This window comes from Eumetopias jubatus, unplaced genomic scaffold (assembly GCF_037043125.1).
Source record: "Eumetopias jubatus isolate StellerSeaLion01/CBP00866 unplaced genomic scaffold, mEumJub1_p1.0 scaffold_6, whole genome shotgun sequence".
NCBI classification, from domain to species: domain Eukaryota; kingdom Metazoa; phylum Chordata; class Mammalia; order Carnivora; family Otariidae; genus Eumetopias; species Eumetopias jubatus.
The window spans coordinates 12843702-12864452 of NW_028274812.1; the positions used below are offsets into that span (position 1 = coordinate 12843702).

General features: G+C 35.0%; 1 protein-coding gene across 9 annotated transcripts in view; it reads right to left on the reverse strand.

Moving 5' to 3' along the window:
* SCAF8 (SR-related CTD associated factor 8) overlaps nt 1-20751 on the reverse strand; it is a 216059-nt gene that overhangs the window by 148067 nt on the left and 47241 nt on the right. For 8 of the 9 annotated variants that reach the window (XR_003609283.2, XR_003609284.2, XR_003609282.2 and 5 more), the window contains 8 exons: nt 17763-17939; nt 16449-16528; nt 14618-14735; nt 8214-8345; nt 7818-7930; nt 6210-6403; nt 3072-3172; nt 630-743 (listed from right to left, as the gene is read on the reverse strand). Coding sequence is in view for 6 of the 9 variants with exons in the window: in XM_028103219.2 (XP_027959020.1) it covers nt 630-743; nt 3072-3172; nt 6210-6403; nt 7818-7930; nt 8214-8345; nt 14618-14735; nt 16449-16528; nt 17763-17939 (1029 nt within the window). In the remaining 3 variants the exon portion in view is untranslated. The remainder of the gene's footprint in view (nt 1-629; nt 744-3071; nt 3173-6209; nt 6404-7817; nt 7931-8213; nt 8346-14617; nt 14736-16448; nt 16529-17762; nt 17940-20751) is intronic. The other variant, XM_088023825.1, reaches the window with a different exon arrangement.

Here is a 20751-nt window from a genome sequence, read left to right on the forward strand (position 1 = left end):
TTTAAAGACTAACAGGAAAACAAAAATATACTTATTAATAAACCCTTCACCAGTGGCCTGGAGAACACAAGATGTTAAAAAGGAGGAAATAATAATATAATTAAGAGGTATGATTAGGAAGCATTAGGAGGAAGTAGTGAATGAAAGATAAGCTTGTTGGGGTGTCTGGCTGGCTCAGTTGGTGGAGCATGCAACTCTTGATCTCAGGGTTATAGGTTTGAGCCCGACACTGGGTGTGGAGATCACTTAAAAATGAAAGAAAGAAAGGAAAGAAAAGAGAGGGGAAGGGAAGGGTGAGGAGGGGAGGGGAGGTGTGAGGAGAGAACAGAAAAGGAAAAGAAAAGAAAAGAAAAAAGAAGAACTCAGAAAATGAGAAAGTTCTGCTAATATAATGGTGCCCTGGTTGACCAAGAGAACTGTAAGTGTAATTTCAAAGAATCATTTGACTAAAGTTTTAGTTACTGTTTTACCTATTTCTAATTCTCCAATTTCTCAAACCAAAGGGTTTGAGAAATAATAAGCTTTTCTAGAGGTTTTCCCATAACATTAAAATATAGGATGAATCAAATACAGGAACATTCTAATAATCCAGTAAAAGAAGAGCATGGGTCCCTCCCCTCCAGTCTCACCTTAATGACCTTGGACCCAATTTTATATGATCCGGAACTAAGTTTCTGAAGAGCACGGAAAGCATCTTGTCGATGAACCATGCAGACGTAAGCACAGCCCCTGGGAGGAATCATCTATTAAAAAAATTTTTTTCTTTAGAAAGGGTAAACATAAGGCATTCATTCTGACATTATCTTATGGTTTTAATGAAACAGATAACTGACTACTAAGATTGAATGGTTTTTCCCTTTTCTTTCTTTGGCTGTTTATTGGTACAATCCATCTAAAACTAATTACTTAGTTTAAAAAGAATTCAAAACCTAGTTGGGTCTTACTCTAAGTCATAACATAAGCAAAATCTTGACTATCACAAGTCAATCGAAGTTTTCCTAATATATAATTAAGAAAACCTAAAAAAAAGTAAAAAGACATGTATACAATACCATCAGATAATATTGCATGGCCAACATATTTGAAAGCATATAATTTATTCAAAAATTGAAAGTATTTCAGTTTTTCCAAGTGTCATACTGAGTAATGGGAGAAAGATTTTCATTCGGGAGGAGTATCTTATCCTTAATACAAAATCTATAATCTACAAGAAATGGTAACACTAAAGCTTTTCAACTGTATAAAACTTAATTTTGCCCAAGTGCTCTGGACAAGGTTTTAACACAAATAAGAAAACAGCCTTAGTGTTTTCGCTTTCACTCGGAGTTCACCTCAAGCTATTTTCCATACTTTAATACCAAACTTCTCAAAAAAGAAATCTAACCCCTACATACTTCTTCCTCTTTTGCAAAATAGACCCAACTCTTTAACAAAGCACTGAAAAATTTTCTTCAACCATACTAATGACCCACTAAGTGCTAAATCGGACAGACTTTTTACTCAGTCCTCCAACCCCTCCAAAAAACTAACTGAAAAGTTTATAAACTTTCCATCAAATTTTCAAGTCCTGGATTTTATCATTAGCCATTCAATACATTTCAGTTCACAAAATAACTCAGTGCCTATTATTTCTAAGTACTATACTATGCTCTTAAAAGGTAACACAGAAGAGGGAGGAGACAAGGTAAACTAATGCCCAAATGCCTATGGAACAAGAAAGGCCAAAAATGACAAGTAATAGGACAATCCAAATGCTGCTTGGATTCAGGATCCATTCTGAGCAGTGATTCCTGACTTTGCATTAGAATCACCTGTGCAAACTGTGGCACTTTGATAAGAATCTGAAGACCCTGATCTTGGGCATCCCTATTTTTTCAACTGTCAACACATTTCTGACATCTCAGCTAGGGGAAAATCAGGAAAAAATTCAGAGGTTACATGATCAAGGACTCCGGCAGACAGTTTATGTTTTGACAGGTGAAATTTAAAAAGACAAAGGAGTAAGAAAAGCCTACAGCACACTTATGGTGTAGAGAAAGGAGCATGAAACTCTTAAGCTGAAACACCCAACCGATCATCTACTTATTGTCTGTGCAACTCAGGCAAATCACTTAGTTTCCTCACTGGTAAAAAAAACAACGGGAATTACTTAACCAGCTTCTTGTGAGGTTCCAATGAGATCATATATGGTTGAAAGTAGTATATGAAATTGTCAAACAATTCAGTGAAGAGTGCTGGTTATTAATAAGGAAAAGTCAAGTTTGGTCTTGTAAGGATCTAAGACTGGAAAGGAAAAGGAGCCAATTTCCTGATAAATAATGATAAAAGTCCAACAGACATAAAAGCATAAAAACAGTAAATAAAATCAGAGGATTGATGAATCAGAAGACTTCTCAAACAAATAAATTTCTATAAAACATTCTATGACTTAGTTTTAGCCCCAGGGGAAAAAAACCCGACCTTCCGCAAGACGAAAATACTCAAAGGAGGAGAATGAATGGAACAAAATCACTGAAAAAATCAAGCTGAGGAGTCAGAGCTGCGGTCAAGTTCCTGAGGTGCTGTGACCACACAGGTTTTCTTGCCACAGGTTTGCTTTGAGAGGGAGACATGGGGCGAGAAGAAAGGGGACTGGCAGAAAGACTGGGACGCCAAGTCCAATTGTGTCTCCACTACTACCTATGTGCTCATGTGTGGTGATTACAATTCTGTGGGACTCAGTTTCCTCATTTTCATTACCAAAAAACGGATGGGGTATAATTAAACTAGGCACAGATAGGGTCCTGCTAGCCCAAACGCTGGATGACTTTAGGAACCAAGTGCTAGCTATACTGCGATGAAACCCCTCAAAACATTTTGTTAGAATTCCACTAAAAAAGAAAAATTAAGGAGATAAACAGCAGCAGAAATAAACAGAAATGATTAAAGTCAAATAATCCTTATAAAGATGTGCATTATTAAAGGCAGATACTCTACTGGGCTCATTAGGAACCAAAGTGACTCTCTGACTAAAAATCCTCTATATATGTAAATTTTTAAGCTTAAAATATTGTATAAGAAGTGATACTTACATTAATGGATTCAATTTGTCCAAACTCTTCAAACAGATTGGTTAAATCTTGCTGGGTTGCCTTCTTATCCACCTGACCAACCCACAAAGTAGTACTACATACTGTCAAGACATAAAAGAGACGAATGACCTAAATCACACAGACACAGCTATTTCTTTCAAGCGACTGAAAAAGCACTAATAAAAATAATAAGATTTAAGATGGATATTTCAAACACTTAAGTGACATTTTTATCTGTTAACGCTTAAAATGAACTAAAATCCCAGATACCATCTACATCTATTGCAAATCAACCTCTTGCATATTACCTGTTCTCAAGCTCGGCTGTGCACTTTAATCACCTATGGATACCTGGGTCTTACCCCAAAGATGAAGGGTTATGGGGTATGACAGACTGGGAATTGGGAGTTTTAAAATTCTGTAGGTAATTCTAATATGTAACAAAGTCACAAAAACACTTTTCACTGCAATCCCATCTCTGTGCACCTTTAATCTTTCTGTGCTGGAATGATTAAGTGGATGTTTCTTCCTAATCAACAGTTAAATCTGAAAACAGCACCTTATCCTTAAGGAAATAATTTGCACAGAGATACAAGGGGGAAAAAGCTGAATTGGAACTCCTTGTTATCATGAAAAACTTATACTTTAACTGTGGGAAGCATTTCCCTTTAAGAAACAGACCTACACATGAGACATCTCACCTACTGTAAGCTGTACCATTCAGGACTCCATGAACATTTCCTTTTCCTGAAAACACTTACTTGCAAAATATTTACAACAGCTGATATATTTGCAGAGTTTTAATCAATCTAGATTTACATCGATGTCATTTTTAAAGACAAAGTTTTCAGCCTTTTGATGATCTTTTACCTATTATAGGGCAGGGCTCGAGCAGGTTTTACTTTAGAGCTAATTTAGCCCCACACTAGTAACTATTGCAAGATCTCTACTGAACGAAGGTTTTCAACCAGGTCTCTCTACTTCAGCTGGTTTGAACTCATAGGTCTTCCAGACCTGTGTTAGCTTTAAGAATCACTCAGCTAACAGATTCCCTGGTAATGTTCTTACCCTTCTTTGCCTCACATAGTCTCACCTTGTGTACATATAATTTAATATTCAACCAAAGTCTCAAGGAGCAATATATTAGTTTTACTCTATTGCTGTAACAAAATACCACAAACTTAGTAGCTAAAAACACAAAAATGTATTCTCTAACAGTTGTGGAGGTCTAAAATGGGTCATCAAGCCTGCATTCTTTCTGGACTCTCTATGGGATAATCTGTTTCCTTGACAGGCTCCCTGCATTCCTTGACTCATGACCCCAACTTCCATCTTCAAAGCCAACAGTAGAGCATTCACCTATCTTCGTCTTTCTCCTTCCATCTTCACATCACCTTTTCTCTCTGACCCTCTTGTTTCCCCTAGATTACACTGAGCCCTTCCGGATAACCCAAGTTAATCTTCCTGCGCCAAGATCCTGATTAATCATACAGTGTGATACAACATATTTACAAGTTCCAATAATTTGGATATGAACATCTTTGGAGGACCACTATTCAACCTACCACAAACCCTCAGTAAATTTCTAGACCTCTTTCATTGACTAGTTCCCACTGCTTCATTACTCTACCACATCACAGCTGCTTTAATCTCCCTGAAATATGTTCCATGTTTCCCCTACTGTTTCAAGGTAGTCTCTCCACAAATTTTTCCCACACTTTTTTTTTTTAAACCCAGAAAGCAATAATGAATCTCCCCCATCCCACGAGGAGAGGACGCTAATTCCTAGAATATTACTGCTTGTTCATGTTTCATATCCACTGCACTATTCATGAATACTCTTACGTTCAAAGGACCAATGGTAGGGAAATACTACCATATGTGTTTAAAACGCTCTGGGGCCACATGAAATTGATATTGCTGTGGAGTAAAGAGAGTTTTGAGGTAAATAATGAGGGGTATACTTTTCACTGTATTTTCTTATGTGCCTTCTGAATTTTCTTTTTTATTGTGTTTTACTCATGAAAAAAACCACAGCAATAGGAAATAGATTCCATGGTCAGTAACTATGTAAATGGTGGCAGCTATAATATGACAAGTAAAATGAGGAACTAAATGGAAGACTCCATATAAAAGCCCTATCCTAAAACTGGTGATTCTGAATGTCCTAATGGTAATCATGAGAAGGGAGGCACAACAGAGATTTTATGGTCAGGCCTTTGATGTTATTTCTTTATCAGATAGCACTAAAATGTTTGAATTTGGTCTCTCACCCTAAGGGGATAAACACATTTTCAGAGTTAGGAATATCAACATTATTAAGTTAACACTGGCTCTCATAATCAGGTAAGATTCTGGCAAGATAGCCACAGCTTACTGAAAATGCCAAAACTTAGTAAGGTGTTGCCTTTAATTATAAGCCTGGATTTCCAGGATCTTATCTCCATGGCAGAAAGAATTTGAAGACCTTCAGAAATTAGACAACCTGATCAGTGTTCAGCTCTTGGCAAAGAATGACAAATTGCTCCATTTTTTATACTTTGCCCATCTGCAGTCGGTCTGTTCACCTTAGAAATCATAACTCACTAGGAATCCTTCAGGAATAATCTGGTACTAATTACCACTCACATTCCTACCAAGTGAACTCTCCTTCAAACTCTACTACCAAATTTGTTCTAATTATACATTACAGATTAACATATAAAGGAGGGAAAGTTTGTACAATGGGAATCTCTCCCTTATTGCTGATCCAGTAAGTTTACAATTAGCTTTAAAATTTACATGCTTCCTTCAATAATTATTCCCCAGGCCTGGTGGTCAAACTTGTTTAGACACTTTGAACAGAAATCACAGTGTCTATGTAAAAGACAGTAGGCCTGTCCACTTTATATATTAGTCGAGTTCAGTATTTTTCTAATTTGAATTTTAAAAAATCAACTCTAAATGACCTTAGTGTTTCAGTAGAACCTGTTCTTCCTTTTTCTTTTCTCCTCTCTCACTTCACAAAAACCAAGGATAAAATTATTCATTTACCAAACTACTTTTCGATTTCTTAGTCTAAAAATAGTTAACTTTAGCAGTTAATGATTTTCTTAATTATTTGTTGAAACCAAAGCTTTGTAAAAGTATGTCATTTACCACTTAATGTTTTAGATCTAATTGGAGGTAGTCCCTTCTTCTGTCGTTCTTTCTCCCTTTCTCTCGCTCTCCTTTCACTTGAGTATGAACGTGATGATTTCCTCTTTCTTTCTCTTGAGCGTGAGCGTGATCGCTTTCTGTGCTTACGCTTTCGAGAACCAGATCGCGACCGAGACCTTCGTTTTCTTGGTGATCTACAAAAAAAATCTTATTTTACTTCTAACGACATTATTATTCTTCTGTCAAAGTTCTCACTTCTAGGTGAGGGGGGAAAACCACACCCACACACAAAAGGTTGTCTTATATTTAGCTACCTCTTAAAAAATGTTTAAGTAGAATGAAATATCAAACATGTATTTTCTCAAATCTATGTACTGCTCAGGCCCACACTGTAATAGATGTTTGTTTGCAATGATTCTTACTGAGACCAGGAAGAAGAGAATGAGATTCTATCCAGTAAGGGGCTTACTTTCTTTAGTGTCCTCCAATTCATTTTTCAAACAAGAGTCAAGAATAGGAATGAAAGACTAAAGAAAATAAAAAGAACCTTAGGTGAAAAAGACGTTATATTCTTAAAATTAGGAAACAGAGAATGTTTCCAACAGAGAATTAGGCCACTAAAGAATTCTGCATATAAGTTTTCAACTCCTAAAATTTCAAGGTGCTTGACTTAAAATATAGGGTGATATTGAAACAGTTTCTTTTTTTCCTGTCACCCATATGCCACTGCACTGCTTCAAAATGCTTAATAAGGAGGTGTTGTTAAGACAAGGAAGCTGCTAAGATTTCAGCTCTAACACTGTAATTGCTTTAGCAAGATTACTCACTGACATGAGATGCGTTTAGATAGAGTGGAACTCACAGGCTCTCGTTTACAAGAGGTAAATACAAATAACCTCTTGAAACAAGTAAGAAATGACTGAAAAAGTCATCAAAGATACTGCCCCTTTTCCAGCATACACTGTTCAGATTTTCAGGGGTATTTATGTACAGAAAATAGAGTATATTAATATTAAAGACTAATGACTTAAAGTTTTAAGACAATTTGTACCCAAAACAATGCATATAAATAACTTCAACTCAAATTTGAATAAGCATGTACATTAATAAGATTTAGCCATGTTGAAAAGCTAACAAAGAAAACCACAGGATGTACCTTATTATAATCTGATACTATGCTTGATGTTTACAAAATAATTCTTATAGTTTTATTTTTATGACCACTTTTGGTATTATAAGATGAAACCAAATCTAAGAAATACAGTGGAATTTCTAACACTGTTCCTCTATAGCTTGAGTGAACAGTTTACAGATGCAATAATATCCTAAGCTGGGTGTAATCATAATATTATTAACTAAAATCAGGTATAATCCCAAATCCAAGTCTTATGATATGGCTGCAATTAATGTATATTATGCAAATAAAACCCACAGATATATCCAATTAAAAGAGAACAAAGAATTCTTGTTTTTGAAATTCTGAATTACTTCTTTCTGGAGAATATAAAGTGTCATTTTAAGAAAAACACTTGCTTTAATCTTGATACAAAGAAACAGAGCTAACTTTCAAAGTTCACACACAGCTACTCTTAAATATTATTGTAGAACCTTGAACGAGATCGTGAATGTGTTCTTGATCTTGAGCGAACAGCCACTTTCTTTGCTTCTTGTTCAAAGATCTCCTCTTCCACTCCATCCTGCCCTTCATCTATATCCATATCCTTGAAAGTCAGAAGAACAGCAAACAGAATGCCCGAGTGAGATGCAGTACATACTGACGATTCTGCCTTACAAAATATTCACCATAGTAGCATTAATGCTTAATATTTCCCTAAAATGGTTAGTGCAGAGCTTAAGTGTGAGGAAAAAATATTTAGGACATTACCATTACTTTACATAAAAATAAAATATTTTACATAAAAGAAAAACATTTACCAAATTTTATAATATTTTCCTCTAACTAATTTTAGAAATTTATGACCCAGAAAAACATTTACTTTTTACCTGTTGCTGAATATCTATAGAATCATCCAAATTCACTTCAGGTTCAAGGAAATGCTGTTGACTGCTCCCTTGTGATGGTGAGGCGGAATGCTCTGATCCAAATGTTCCCTCTTGACTATCCTGAGGGGTTGCCTATTGAGGATGTATACAAACACACAAACATTAAGAAACCATGCATATTATTCAACAGAATTTAAACATACAAACTTCACGAAGTTTTAAAAAGGAGCCCAAAACATATAGAAATCCCATGTTAAATCATTTATAATCAACCTAAAATTACACTTCTGTACAAATCTAAGTTTACTTAAGAGCATGGGACACCTCCATAAAAGAAGACTGTAATAGAATGGTAAGATCAAGTAGGCCTTCAAACGAATTTTTAATTGTGGAAAATTTAAACATTATACTTTCAAGAATAAAGGGATTACATCATGAAAGATATATAATGGCACTAAGTTAAATGAATCTAGAATTTCAATGGCAATTAGCATTTTTGTAAAATGCTATAAATTAAAATGCTATAATACTTTTAATGTAAAAGTATTTTATATTAAAGAACTAAGTCATTCATTAATGTATAGAGGCAAAACAAAGCTCAAATATCATTATAAATTAACTGATCTAGCAAAACAGTTCTCAATTTGAGCCTTCCTCAACCTCCACCTCTAGAAATTAGCAAAATAGTATTAGGAAGTACTCTGAAATATGTAATACATTTCAGAAACTAATAAAAGTTAGGCAATGAAGACTAATTAAAGGAACATTTAACATTTTAATCTCCCCCCTCCTTTTTTGCTGGGACTAGATTTACAGCAACTGGATATAGTGACACTACTTAACATGATACTTACTAGTCTGAATCTGATTTAGCAATTACATATATTATGGTGTTAACTAAAAATGAGAAAACTAATTATGAAAAAGTCTCCCTACATAAACTTTTCTAAAACACCTTTGCAGGTGTTAAAGATTAATAATAGTTCCTGGTAGTATACAAGCTGGGTGCTACTGTAATAATTAACAGAGAAGATTAAGTAAAAAATACTATTCCCTTGCTACAAACTCTGTGATTGTGAACAAGTTACTTGAACTGTGAAATTCGGTCTCCCTATCTGTAAAAGGAGTACCAGCATAGTGACTACAGATAACAATATTGTATTATAAACTTCAAAGTTGTTAAGAAACTATATCTAACTGTTCCCACCACAAAAAAGTGATAGTTTTATGACATGACAGAGGTGTTAGCTTATTGCAATATATAATTGTATCAAATCACAATGTTGTACACCTTAGTTATATATTGTATCTCAGTAACATTTTTTTAAAAAATTCTTATTCTAATGAAATCTCATCTGAAAGAGAAAGCATAAAAATTTAGAGCCAAAAAGAGCATTTAAAGAACCATTCCAAGTTTCTCACTTCATGAAGGAACAGGTTCTCTAAGAACAAGTAACATTTTTAGAAATAAATGAAACTAAAGTAGAAAAGACCTCTTTGACACCCTATTACATGCCACAGTCTGGCCAAAACATCAGTAAGCAAGAACTCTTCCCGAACAAATCAAACAAACACGTTTTAATCCAAGTCCTGGCTTATGTCTTTGAAAGTATAGTAACAACAGAATTCTTAACACAGAAAGGGAATTTTCAGCTCCATCCTGAATCTATTTGGTCCTAAATTCAGTATGCATATATTCTTCACATCATATTTTTCTTCTCCATTTATCTTAAGCTTCATATTCCCCCATCCTTGTTTTTTACCCTTATTTTTCTATTTAATGGTTAACTCTTGGTATAACCACCAAGATCACTGCAACTAATTTTAGTTTTTGAGGTTCTTGTTTGAGTTTTACCCACTTGAAAAGACTATAATCTCATGACCTTTATTCTTTCTTAGAGGTCTTATGAAGAACAAAAGAGAAAATTTATTTTAAAGTTTTATATGTATAATCATATGTATAGTCTATGGGTGTAACCATAATATTATTAACTAAAATCAGGTATAATCCCAAATCCAAGTCTTATGATATGGCTGCAATTAATGTATATTATGCAAATAAAAGCCACAGATACATCCAATTCAACTAAGGGACGCTGGGGTGGCACAGTCAGTTAAGTGACAGACTCTTGGTTTGTTCAGGTCATGATCTCAGTCAGGGTTGTGAGATGAGCCCCACTTTGGGTTCCACATAAGTGCAAAGTCGGCTTAGGACTTTCTCTCTCTCTCCCTCTGCTCCTCCCCACCCCCACCACCCATGCGCAGTCGCATGCACGGGCTTTCTCAAAAAAATAATTTAAAAAATAAAAATTCAACTAAAAATTATCCTATTATCTTGCAATTACAGCATTAGGTCCATTGGACCTTTTCTTGTATCTAAGACATGTTATGGGATCTTAAGAGGTCTTATTATCCTATATACTGAAACATTTTGCTATTTCATCATCCTAAGGATTATTGTTATTATCCATCAATTATTTCAAGAAAGACTAAAATAATACAAAAAAGAAAAAGCAATGTAACTGTCAAGAAGGGTGATTCAATAGTGAAATAAAATCATTATCATCCAGTTTTACTGCATTACCAAAAATACTGTATATTTCAAGAAGGTAAAAATGAGATTAGAGACACTCTCTTTGTAGTCTGCTTTTAAGCTTTCCTTAGAATATAGTTGAATATTTAGATTTTTTTCATTTCTGTACATAATGGCAAAGAGAAGAAAACTGACAGGAACATATTTCATAATTATTAAACAAAATAGAACATGAATACAAAGAAAGAGCATCATTCTAGACTCTAATGATGATGTTGAAGTTTAATATCTAAGTGAAGTATCAGACTATGAGTTTTCAGATGACCATATCCTAAATGTATTTCTCAAACTCCAAAACTGATGGCAGAAAAATGTGTCTCTAAGGACAAAAAGAGGGTCTTTTCATCCACTTAAGTCAGTTAATAGGAAGGACTTTATCTTGCAGTATTTTGCAAAAAGAACCTAGACTGTTCTATTTTGCTGAAAGAACATGCGATATTTGGGGCGCCTGGGTGGCTCAGTCGTTACGCGTCTGCCTTCAGCTCAGGTCATGATCCCAGGGTCCTGGGATCGAGCCCCGCATCGGGATCCCTGCTCTGCGGGAAGCCTGCTTCTCCCTCTCCCACTCCCCCTGCTTGTGTTCCTGCTCTTGCTGTCAAATAAATAAATAAAATCTTTAAAAAAAAAAAAGAAGAACATGCGATATTTGACTTTAATTGACACAAAAAGGTTTGCTACATTTCAACTGTTACATTAAAATTGCTCATAAAGTATTTTCCCCTATCCCTTTTAGTCTCACTTCTCTAAACCATCTGTGAGAGGACTTCAAATATATTTTAAAAGGATCCACTGGGCCCAGGTGGCAAGACTGCTTTTTTGATATACTGGTATACATCCTTAGTATACGTTCTGGTATACACCTCTAGTTTCTTCAATGATGACCTCATGTAAAGCATCAATACTGAAAAAATAGAAGACAAGGATAACAGCAGCTAGCAGATACTTCTTTTGAAGGTGGATTAACACACTGTCACATTTTGATCAGTTATAGATCCATGTTCCTCCATTTTTCTGTGTAAGTGACAGGAAAGACTTTGTCAAAAGCCTTACTGAAATCCACACATGCTATGCTATAATCCTACAACTGCAGTACCATGAAATGCAATTTATGTGAGCTGAGACATCAAATCACTTAAAGCAACTCAGGGCTCTTAATATTATCACCCATCTTAGGTTTTATCATGTTCAATTCTACTCTTTCCATTATATTTTCCTATATAAAAAAAAATACTGAATCAAAGTAAGTTACATATGACAGCTCTTCATTATTAAGTGGCTGAATCTTCCATAACCTTTGTATTCCTAACATTCTTTTAAAAGCCCTTTTTATCAGTCTTACCATTTTCATTATCAGTATTTCATTTTGAGCTATAGCTTTCCTGACAGCTTTTGAATATCCTGATAAAATAATCACCAATATCATGAACTAGAACTTACTTCAGACAATGGCAATCATTCTCCACCAACATGACTATTACTCCCTTCACAATTCAGCCACTTCTTGGAAGTGCTGTGTTGTGTTTTCAGTGGTTTTCTATTGTTAGGGATACTAGATACAAACTCACATGCAGGTGTAGTCAGGACTGCAATGAGTAGGGTAGCACCAGAAATCCGTTTCCTTTCTCTTAGGACACCGTAAGAACTTCTAGGCGGCCATAATGAGCTTACTGGTAAACAAAAATGCTTCATTTTTCTGCATATTTCAGCCTATTTTCATCATATGAAAGCAACTGGTTTCGTAGAGCCAATTACACAATTTATTAAATTTAATGGTTACCCTGCTGATACACTTTCCAATTTGAAATCTGTCATAGGTTTTGAACACCATCTACCTGATGTATTAGAAAAGTTGCTTTTCTCTTACCACTCCTTCTTCAACACTCATTTCTGAACAACAAAAGCTTTTAACAGTATCTAATTCTTTCAAAGGATCTAATTACTGTATCCATTAAAATTTTGGAGATAATGTATTAACTAAGCCCAGAGCTCTATTTTTCTTTTGGTTGGTGAGATTCTTAAGACAGAATAACCCTGGAAAACGGAATGGGAAGAAATCAGACAGGGAGACAAACCATGAGAGACTCAGTTATGGGAAAGAAACTGAGGGTTGCTGGAGGGGAGGTGGGTGGGGGGATGGGGTAACTGGGTGACAGGCATTAAGGAGGGCACGTGATGTGATGAGCACTGGGTGTTATATGTAACTGATGAATTACTGAACTCTGCATTTGAAACTAATGATGTACTATATGTTGGCTAATTTAAGTAACTTTTAAAAAGAAGAAAAAGAATAACATTCTCTCAAGTTTCTAGGAATTTTCACTTCAATAATTTGGTGTTAATTTTAAGAGTACTACACCTTGATTTTACTGCTCCTTCTGAACCTTCTGAAAGGAAACTGGAACTAAGACAAAACCACTACACTTATAGACGGACAAATCTGCTGTTTGGATAAACTTTTCCATCACGACTGCCCCTTGCCTTTGTAACAGCTCTGTGACTTTTTTTATTACATTACTGACAACATGTTTCTTTTCTTTGATTTACAACTTGTGTTCTTCTTTAAACAACATCCAAATGTTCTACATTGTGCTCTATCTTTAAAGTTCCTGAATTCTCAGGCAGGTATTATCTGCCTGACATAATACTACACCTACTCCAACCACTTCTATCAGAATTATTCCTTCAAAACAAGGTCTAGAATTCCATTCTCATAATTCCAGGTATACGTTCCAACCTAGCAAATACCATTAATATCCATTTTATGTTTACTGTTTGATTTGAAAGGACAAGTTCAGACCCCAGCAGTGTCCAAGGTTAGTTATCCCTTTAAACTAAAGTAACTCTTCTCTCCTCTTTATTTCCAACTGTCCTTCACTTGTACCTCTATTACAGAACCTAGAATCCTGCCGTGTTCATACAGATATACATGTTCCATTAGAGGAGAGATTACTTGAGGCCAGACGCTTTTTTGTTCATCTGTGTATACATATCATTTGTCTAACAACACGTTGCTCATACTTTAAAAAGGTTTGTAGTGTTATTTTAGTGCCAGAAAGTTTTGCATATTAGGAAGAAGTGTGATTGGGGGGAATTTGAAAACACTCATATTCTAAACAATTTATATCTGTAAGTATTTCTCACATGGAGCAAAAACAGGCTTTGTGATGGATTAACCCTGCCTTTGCAACTTGACGTATTTTATCAATTCTAAGGTATGATCCTTCTTCACATATTATCATCCCTGTAATTTATTAAGGTTCTTTTAATTCCATAGGATGCTATACTTTTGAAGTGATTAAAAATTCTTAGCGGTACATAAAATAATGGTGTCTTAAGACTAATGATACATGATATTAGCTATATAGTTTTGCAATGGATGTTTAATTTCACTAAGGTACAATGGAAGTCAAAATGCTATCTCATAGCATTAAATGTAATCATGCCTCATAAACTTCCTGCCACACAGTAATAGCCTAATTAAAGGCAGCAATCTATTTTGCCATCATCATGATCAACCAAAGCAAAATCATCATGACCTTGCTTGATAGGGAACTGGGTGGAGAAAAGCATATGAAGTTTTAAGCTGTAATACTGAAACACCACCTCTGTCTTCTGTTCTCCACTGCTAGTATACCAAGCACATGTAGGTATCTAGAACACATTCTGATAACAGAAAAGACTATAAACTTTCTGAAAAGGCTGATCTTCCTAGAAGAAGAAAAACTGAAGAAAAATCACCATGCTTGAGAAACACCACTTTATAAAATGTAGATAGCAATAACTCTAAAGGCCACAAGATGGAGTTATAAACCTTTTGAGGCTGTTGCTGTTCTAGGAGTTGCTGTCTGAGATGTTCAAGGTTTTGCTGCTGTAGCTGTTCAGCTATCTGATGAAAAATGGAATTGTTCACAGATTCTGAAACATGAGAACTAGAAGGAAAAACAAGTAGAAACATACTTTAAAACCCAGTGAAGGTAATACAAAAATAACTGATTTTTCAACCTCCCCCATGCCAATTAAATGAAACATACTCTACTACAACGTTTACTTTTGAAATATTAACAGAAAATGGAATACCTCAGAACATTAATATGTTAAAACAGAAAGACACTCTCCAACAGTCTTTCAATAGATGGATAACATGTTAAAGATACTTTGATGGAAGATCTGTTATTATGATCTCACACTATTAAATACATATAAATTAGTATTTTTTACATTAGAGCACTTTAAGAAAATTTCAATGAAACATATAAAAACAGTTAAAAGTATTTAAACATTGTCACTTTAACTCCTTCTCTAACTATAAGATAGTGGGAGAAATGGTCTATCAATCAGTACATGTGAAATCTACAATTGTAATTGACCATAAACTTTACAAAACTAATCTGCTTTCTTTAGAAAAGCGTTCACATTATTAGGTATGTTAACAGAAACAGTACTTAGATAAGAGGAAATAACAATTTAACTATACTCTGGGAAATTCACACCTGGAATACACCTGGAATTCTGGGTGCCACAAGGTAAGACATGAACAAAAAAGAGGGCATCCCAAAAGGGGCAATCAGGATGGTGAGAAGTCTTGAAACAGTTGAAAAAAAGTGTACTTCATCTGGAGCAAATAAACCTAAGGGGAAGAATGATACCTAACTTCAAATATTGAAAGGCTATGTCTCAAAAGATAATGGAGCAAATTTGTTTCCTTGCTTCAGAACGCAAAACGGATCAGTGTGTAAAAAGTAAATCAAACAGGATTCAGTAATAAAGATTCTTTAACTTCTCATCATAGACAGCATTAAAACATTATAAAAATATCCTATCAGAACCATTAAAGGAGATAGAGTCTTACATTGTTCAGGACATTGATCTACTAGATCTCAAATGTTTCTCCTCTAATTGTATAATTCATAATCTGAAATATTAGATTTTTTCAGGTAAAATCTCTTTACCAAAAGGATGTATGTATTTTTATGTATTATATAAATGTATTTTGAGATATTATCCCAATATATAAAATAAACTCTGTTTGAAACAAGATTCCCAGAGGCATTCCCTCCATCCTCCATCCTCCACGCCCCCACTTTCCAACATCCTCTTCCCCACTGGTCCTTTCTCAAACCTACAAGAACCTAGAGCTGCACAGAACTGCTTGAGAAAAGAAAATCACTAATCTAAATAAAAATGTACAATCCATATCTTAAAAAAAACAAAATCCCTATAATCCCAATCTTTATTTGATTAGTCAGATATACTCCCAGAATTTGGCAGAATTCCTTGAAGTGGCCACTGACACTAGAAGCAAGCTTCTTTCCTATTATTTCAAATATTCTTACAATTGAATAAAATAATGCCTAATAAAGATATAGAAAATATCACAACTATATCAACATCTATCAATTCTCCTATAAAGAATTTTGATATATCCCAAATATTTGCAAAGATCTGAGAAAGGAGCCAAAATAAATAGGGAGGCAACAAGACGGCAACTCTACCATCCTTCTGTAATGTTAGAACTCAAGAGCCTGAAGTTATATCCCAACATATTCAAAGTATACCTGGCAGTTTGGAAGGCAATGTCCCAACCAATGTTTATAATAATAATGGGGAAAACTTATGGTTATAAGAAAAACAACAATTCTTACAGTTGAGAAGCTGAAATTTCCTTTTTGGGTTCTTCACTATGCTCAGAATCTTCCCCAAAATCAAACCTATCCATCAACTTCTAAGTGAGGAAGGAAAAAAAGGAGAAAAAGACAAATTAAAAGCTGATTCACACAAAAAGAAGGTACAAATGCTATTCTGAATGTCAATGACATCCCATTAATTTACCTCTATCACATTAATACATACATGTTTTACATAATTTTGTTATATTATAATAAAGCATTTAATTTGAGTGAATATTTTAAAGTACTTTTGACATACACTGCTTTATATAACAAAACAAATCACAACACAGGAGAAACACTAATGCTCTATAGAAGAGAAGATTGGGATTAAAATAATTATTGTGGCTTGCCAACAGTAATAAAGCTTGATTAAAAAACATCTAGGACTATAATCAATGATCTATTCCTAGTACATTTCTCTTCTTAGGCTGCTCCATTGTCTCCCAAATGACCAATTTAAAGGTTTTTTATGTGGGTTAGCTATATATTTTTTTTTTTTTAAGTAGGCTCCATGCCCAGCCGGGAGTCCAATGCCAAGCTTGAACTCATGATCCTGAGATCAAGACCTGAGCTGAGATCAAGAGTTGGACGCTTAACTGACTGAGTCACCCAGGTGCCCCCTATGTGGTTTAGCTATTACATTTTCAGACTAAATTAAGCTGATAGCTAAAAAAGTCTAAAGTAATATAATACACCAGTATTTATTTTCCTAAAAAAATATAGCAGAAACAAAAATAATATGGATAACACTTCCAAGGTATTTTAATAAGAACATTATAACAATAATTAATAAGAACATTGAGGTGATCACACAATAAATTATACATGAAAGATTTTCAACTTTAAAACCACTATCCTTTATACTTAGGCCTCAATTTATCATATTACAGTATAATGACAACTCTAGAGAAGTTTTCCTGTGAACTTTCACATTTTGAACAATTATAATTTTAGCAGGTTAAAATTTTAGAACATAGAACATCAAATATTTGTTAACATCCATAAAAGAAATTAGAAAATTCAGAAAATTATATTTGCCTCAATGGTGAATATACAATTTTACTGACCAGTTAGGAAAATATTCTAAATGTTACAAGTGGAATTTTAAAGTTACTTAAGTTTCTTCAGAAATCTGTAAACCTTTAGTAAAATTCATAATATATTACATAGTACAGTGCATACTGTAAATAACAGTTCTATAATAAAATATAATTTACAGAATCAGAATCCACATGATAGCATATAGACTTCAATACTTCTTATAGAACAAATCTGCTAACTTTCTACCTTGTTGAAAGCCACTCCCTGTTCCAAGGGGTTCAGGGTGTTGGCTGCGGCAGCTGCAGCCGTGAGCTGTGCTGTGAGAGCCTGCAACTGCACAACAAGACCAGCGTCCAGGGCCTGCAGGATAGAAGGCTGAGGCTTCTGCTGTTGTAGTTGTAAAGTTTGTATTAACTGCTGAAGCTGGAGGGGGAAAAAAGGAAAATTATTACAAACAGATGCTGGGTTTTATCTGTAAGAATGCCCATCTTTTAGTCAATAAGATTCATTGTTGGAGATCAAGAGAAAATAGACACTAACTCAAAACAAGATAATTTTTTTAAAAAATGTTTTTTTGGGTGTGCCATATATAACAGTCCTTAATAAATCTGTCTTGCTTCTGGAAAGCCAGAGAACTTTAAGCCAAATAAAGTGGTCATACTATGACAGATAAAGAACTCATCACATACAGACTGATTTTTTTCACTAAGCTTTTCTTTTAAAAATTTTATTTACTTATTTATTTATTTAGAGCATGCAGGTATGAGCGGGGAGTGGGGCAAAGGAGAGAGAATTCCAAGCAGGATGCACACCAAGCGTGGAACCCGAAGCAGGGCTCCTGAGAGGGGGTTCCACATGGGGCTTGATCCCCCGACCCGGAGCCAAAATCAAGAGTTGGAAGCTCAACTGACTGAGCCATCCAGGTGCCCCTTCACTAAGCTTTTCATTCCTTCAATTAACTCTTTAATCTCCATAAAAAAAAAAAAAAACAAGCACTGACAACAACTGCTTTTGCTATCTTTCAGATTTACCATCGGATAACACATTTCCTGAAAGCGGGAAAGCAAATAAGAAATTTGTCTCTTGGAGCAGTCTGAAACTAAGGAAATTAAAGGTGAATAATGCCAACAAGAGCTGAAATCAAATCCTTACTCCCTCTATTCATCTATCCTCTTAAAAAGCAGAAACAACAGTAAGATCCTGAAGATACTGCAGAGTTAAGTAAACCCTATGTTTATGTACGTCTTAGAAGTAATTAATACTTTCCTAATCAACTTCTGAGTTGAATCTGAGTATTATCAATTTAGAAAAGAGACAAGACACGTGTACTGTTTAAGGGAAGATTAACTTATAGTGGGAGAAGGTCCAAGATGAAAGTAATTTCATGCCTATCTAAAACAGCTACATTAAGAAACAAACTAGTCATTTGGCGATCAAACCGTAACTACAAACTACTGATGTGAGAGCAAAGAAAATTATACCAAAATATATGATAGCTTAGTTACTGCAAGGAGGAAGCTCCAGAACAGACAGGATGGAGGGAGAGGAAGAAGGGGCAGAGGGGAAAAGAGAGAAGGGGGTTAATACCATATTTTCTCCTGTACACATTTTAACTACTCCTTTTGATGTCGTATTTTTCCAGCCAGTGTTACTGTTTCAGTCAGGTTCGACCAGTGCAGCACCCTACTTTTCCTTCTACTCTCGACTTAATATTCTATCAATTACTGTGTCTTCTTAACTCTCTTTGCACTATTTCTTCTGGAAAAATCCCTTCTCCTGTCAAAAGTATTTATTCTAGTAAGTATCTTTTAAAATGAAAACATTTGCTTTATGAATTATTTTCAAAATATCATTATCACAAGATAAAATTAGTAATCTGATAATTTTATCTAATATCCAATTCAGTTTCCCAATTGTCCCCCAAAATGGAGAAACTGGATCTAATCTAAGGCTATAACTGAATTAGGTTTTACATGTTTAAAACTCTATAATGGTCTTTTTTTTTTTTTTTTTGGAGACTGTCCTTTTAGAGAGTCTGCAACCCTACTATTTTTCACATATGTTACTTCCCTTCTTTTACCATTGTTACCAAAATGAAGATACTTCCTAGCTCTAGGCTTCTTGCCTCTCCCATCCACTAAAGTACTGTTCAGATCAGTGACTTCAACATGAAAAAATTCCCCACTGTTTACCATATGAACTCTTTTTCAGCCCACCATTTGTCTTTTGAAACCAGGTCCACACTTAGTCAACTGTGTCATCATTAACTTACATGCACAGGCCATCTGACCCTCCAGACATCTCAACTCTGAAAGATCTTTGCATACCCAACACTGTTACACCTCCATATACTATTCACTCATTCTACAAAAATGTACCAAACATCTGCTACAACCTAAACACAGGAGACACAGCAGTGAACAGAACAGATGAAAAAAATTCTCATCCTTGTAGAGCATACATTCTGGTGGAAAGAGACAGAGAATAAATAAAATAAATCAATTATATAATGTAATAGAAAGAAAGTAGGGTGATAGGAAAAAGCATAGGGGATGAAAGAATGCACAGTTTTAAATCACTTTTTGAAGGCCTTATTGAAGTGACATTTAAACAAAAACTCACAGGTGGCTGAAACCTCATGAATATTTGGAAAAAGAGTTTGAGGGGAGTGGGGGACTTATTGCACAGATCCCAATTAATCTGTGTTTTAAAGGACAGGTAAGAAAAGGCAATGTGAAGAATGGGCTATCCTCAAACCCTACCATGAGTAGTTCCATTTCTCGTCTCACTTCCAATGGCACTTCCTCAAAAACACCTTCTCTGGGCGACCCTCTCTAATTCTGACCCCTCCTCCCAAACCCAGTCACTCTAAAAATTTATCCTGTTTTAAGTCATGTATCACTATCTAAATAAAGTTTTATACTTTTTATTATTTGTCTCCCCTAACATAGAAAGACATCTTCCCTAACAGAGAAGACATCCCTGGTCTTGCTACTGGAGTAACAATAGCACTTAATGTGGATGGAACTGGAGGGTGTTATGCTGAGTGAAATAAGTCAATCAGAGAAAGACATGTATCATATGACCTCACTGATATGAGGAATTCTTAATCTCAGGAACAAACTGAGTGTTGCTGGAGTGGGGGTGGGGAGGGAGGGATGGGGTGGCTGGGTGATAGACATTGGGGAGGGTATGTGCTATGGTGAGCACTGTGAATTGTGCAAGACTGTTGAAT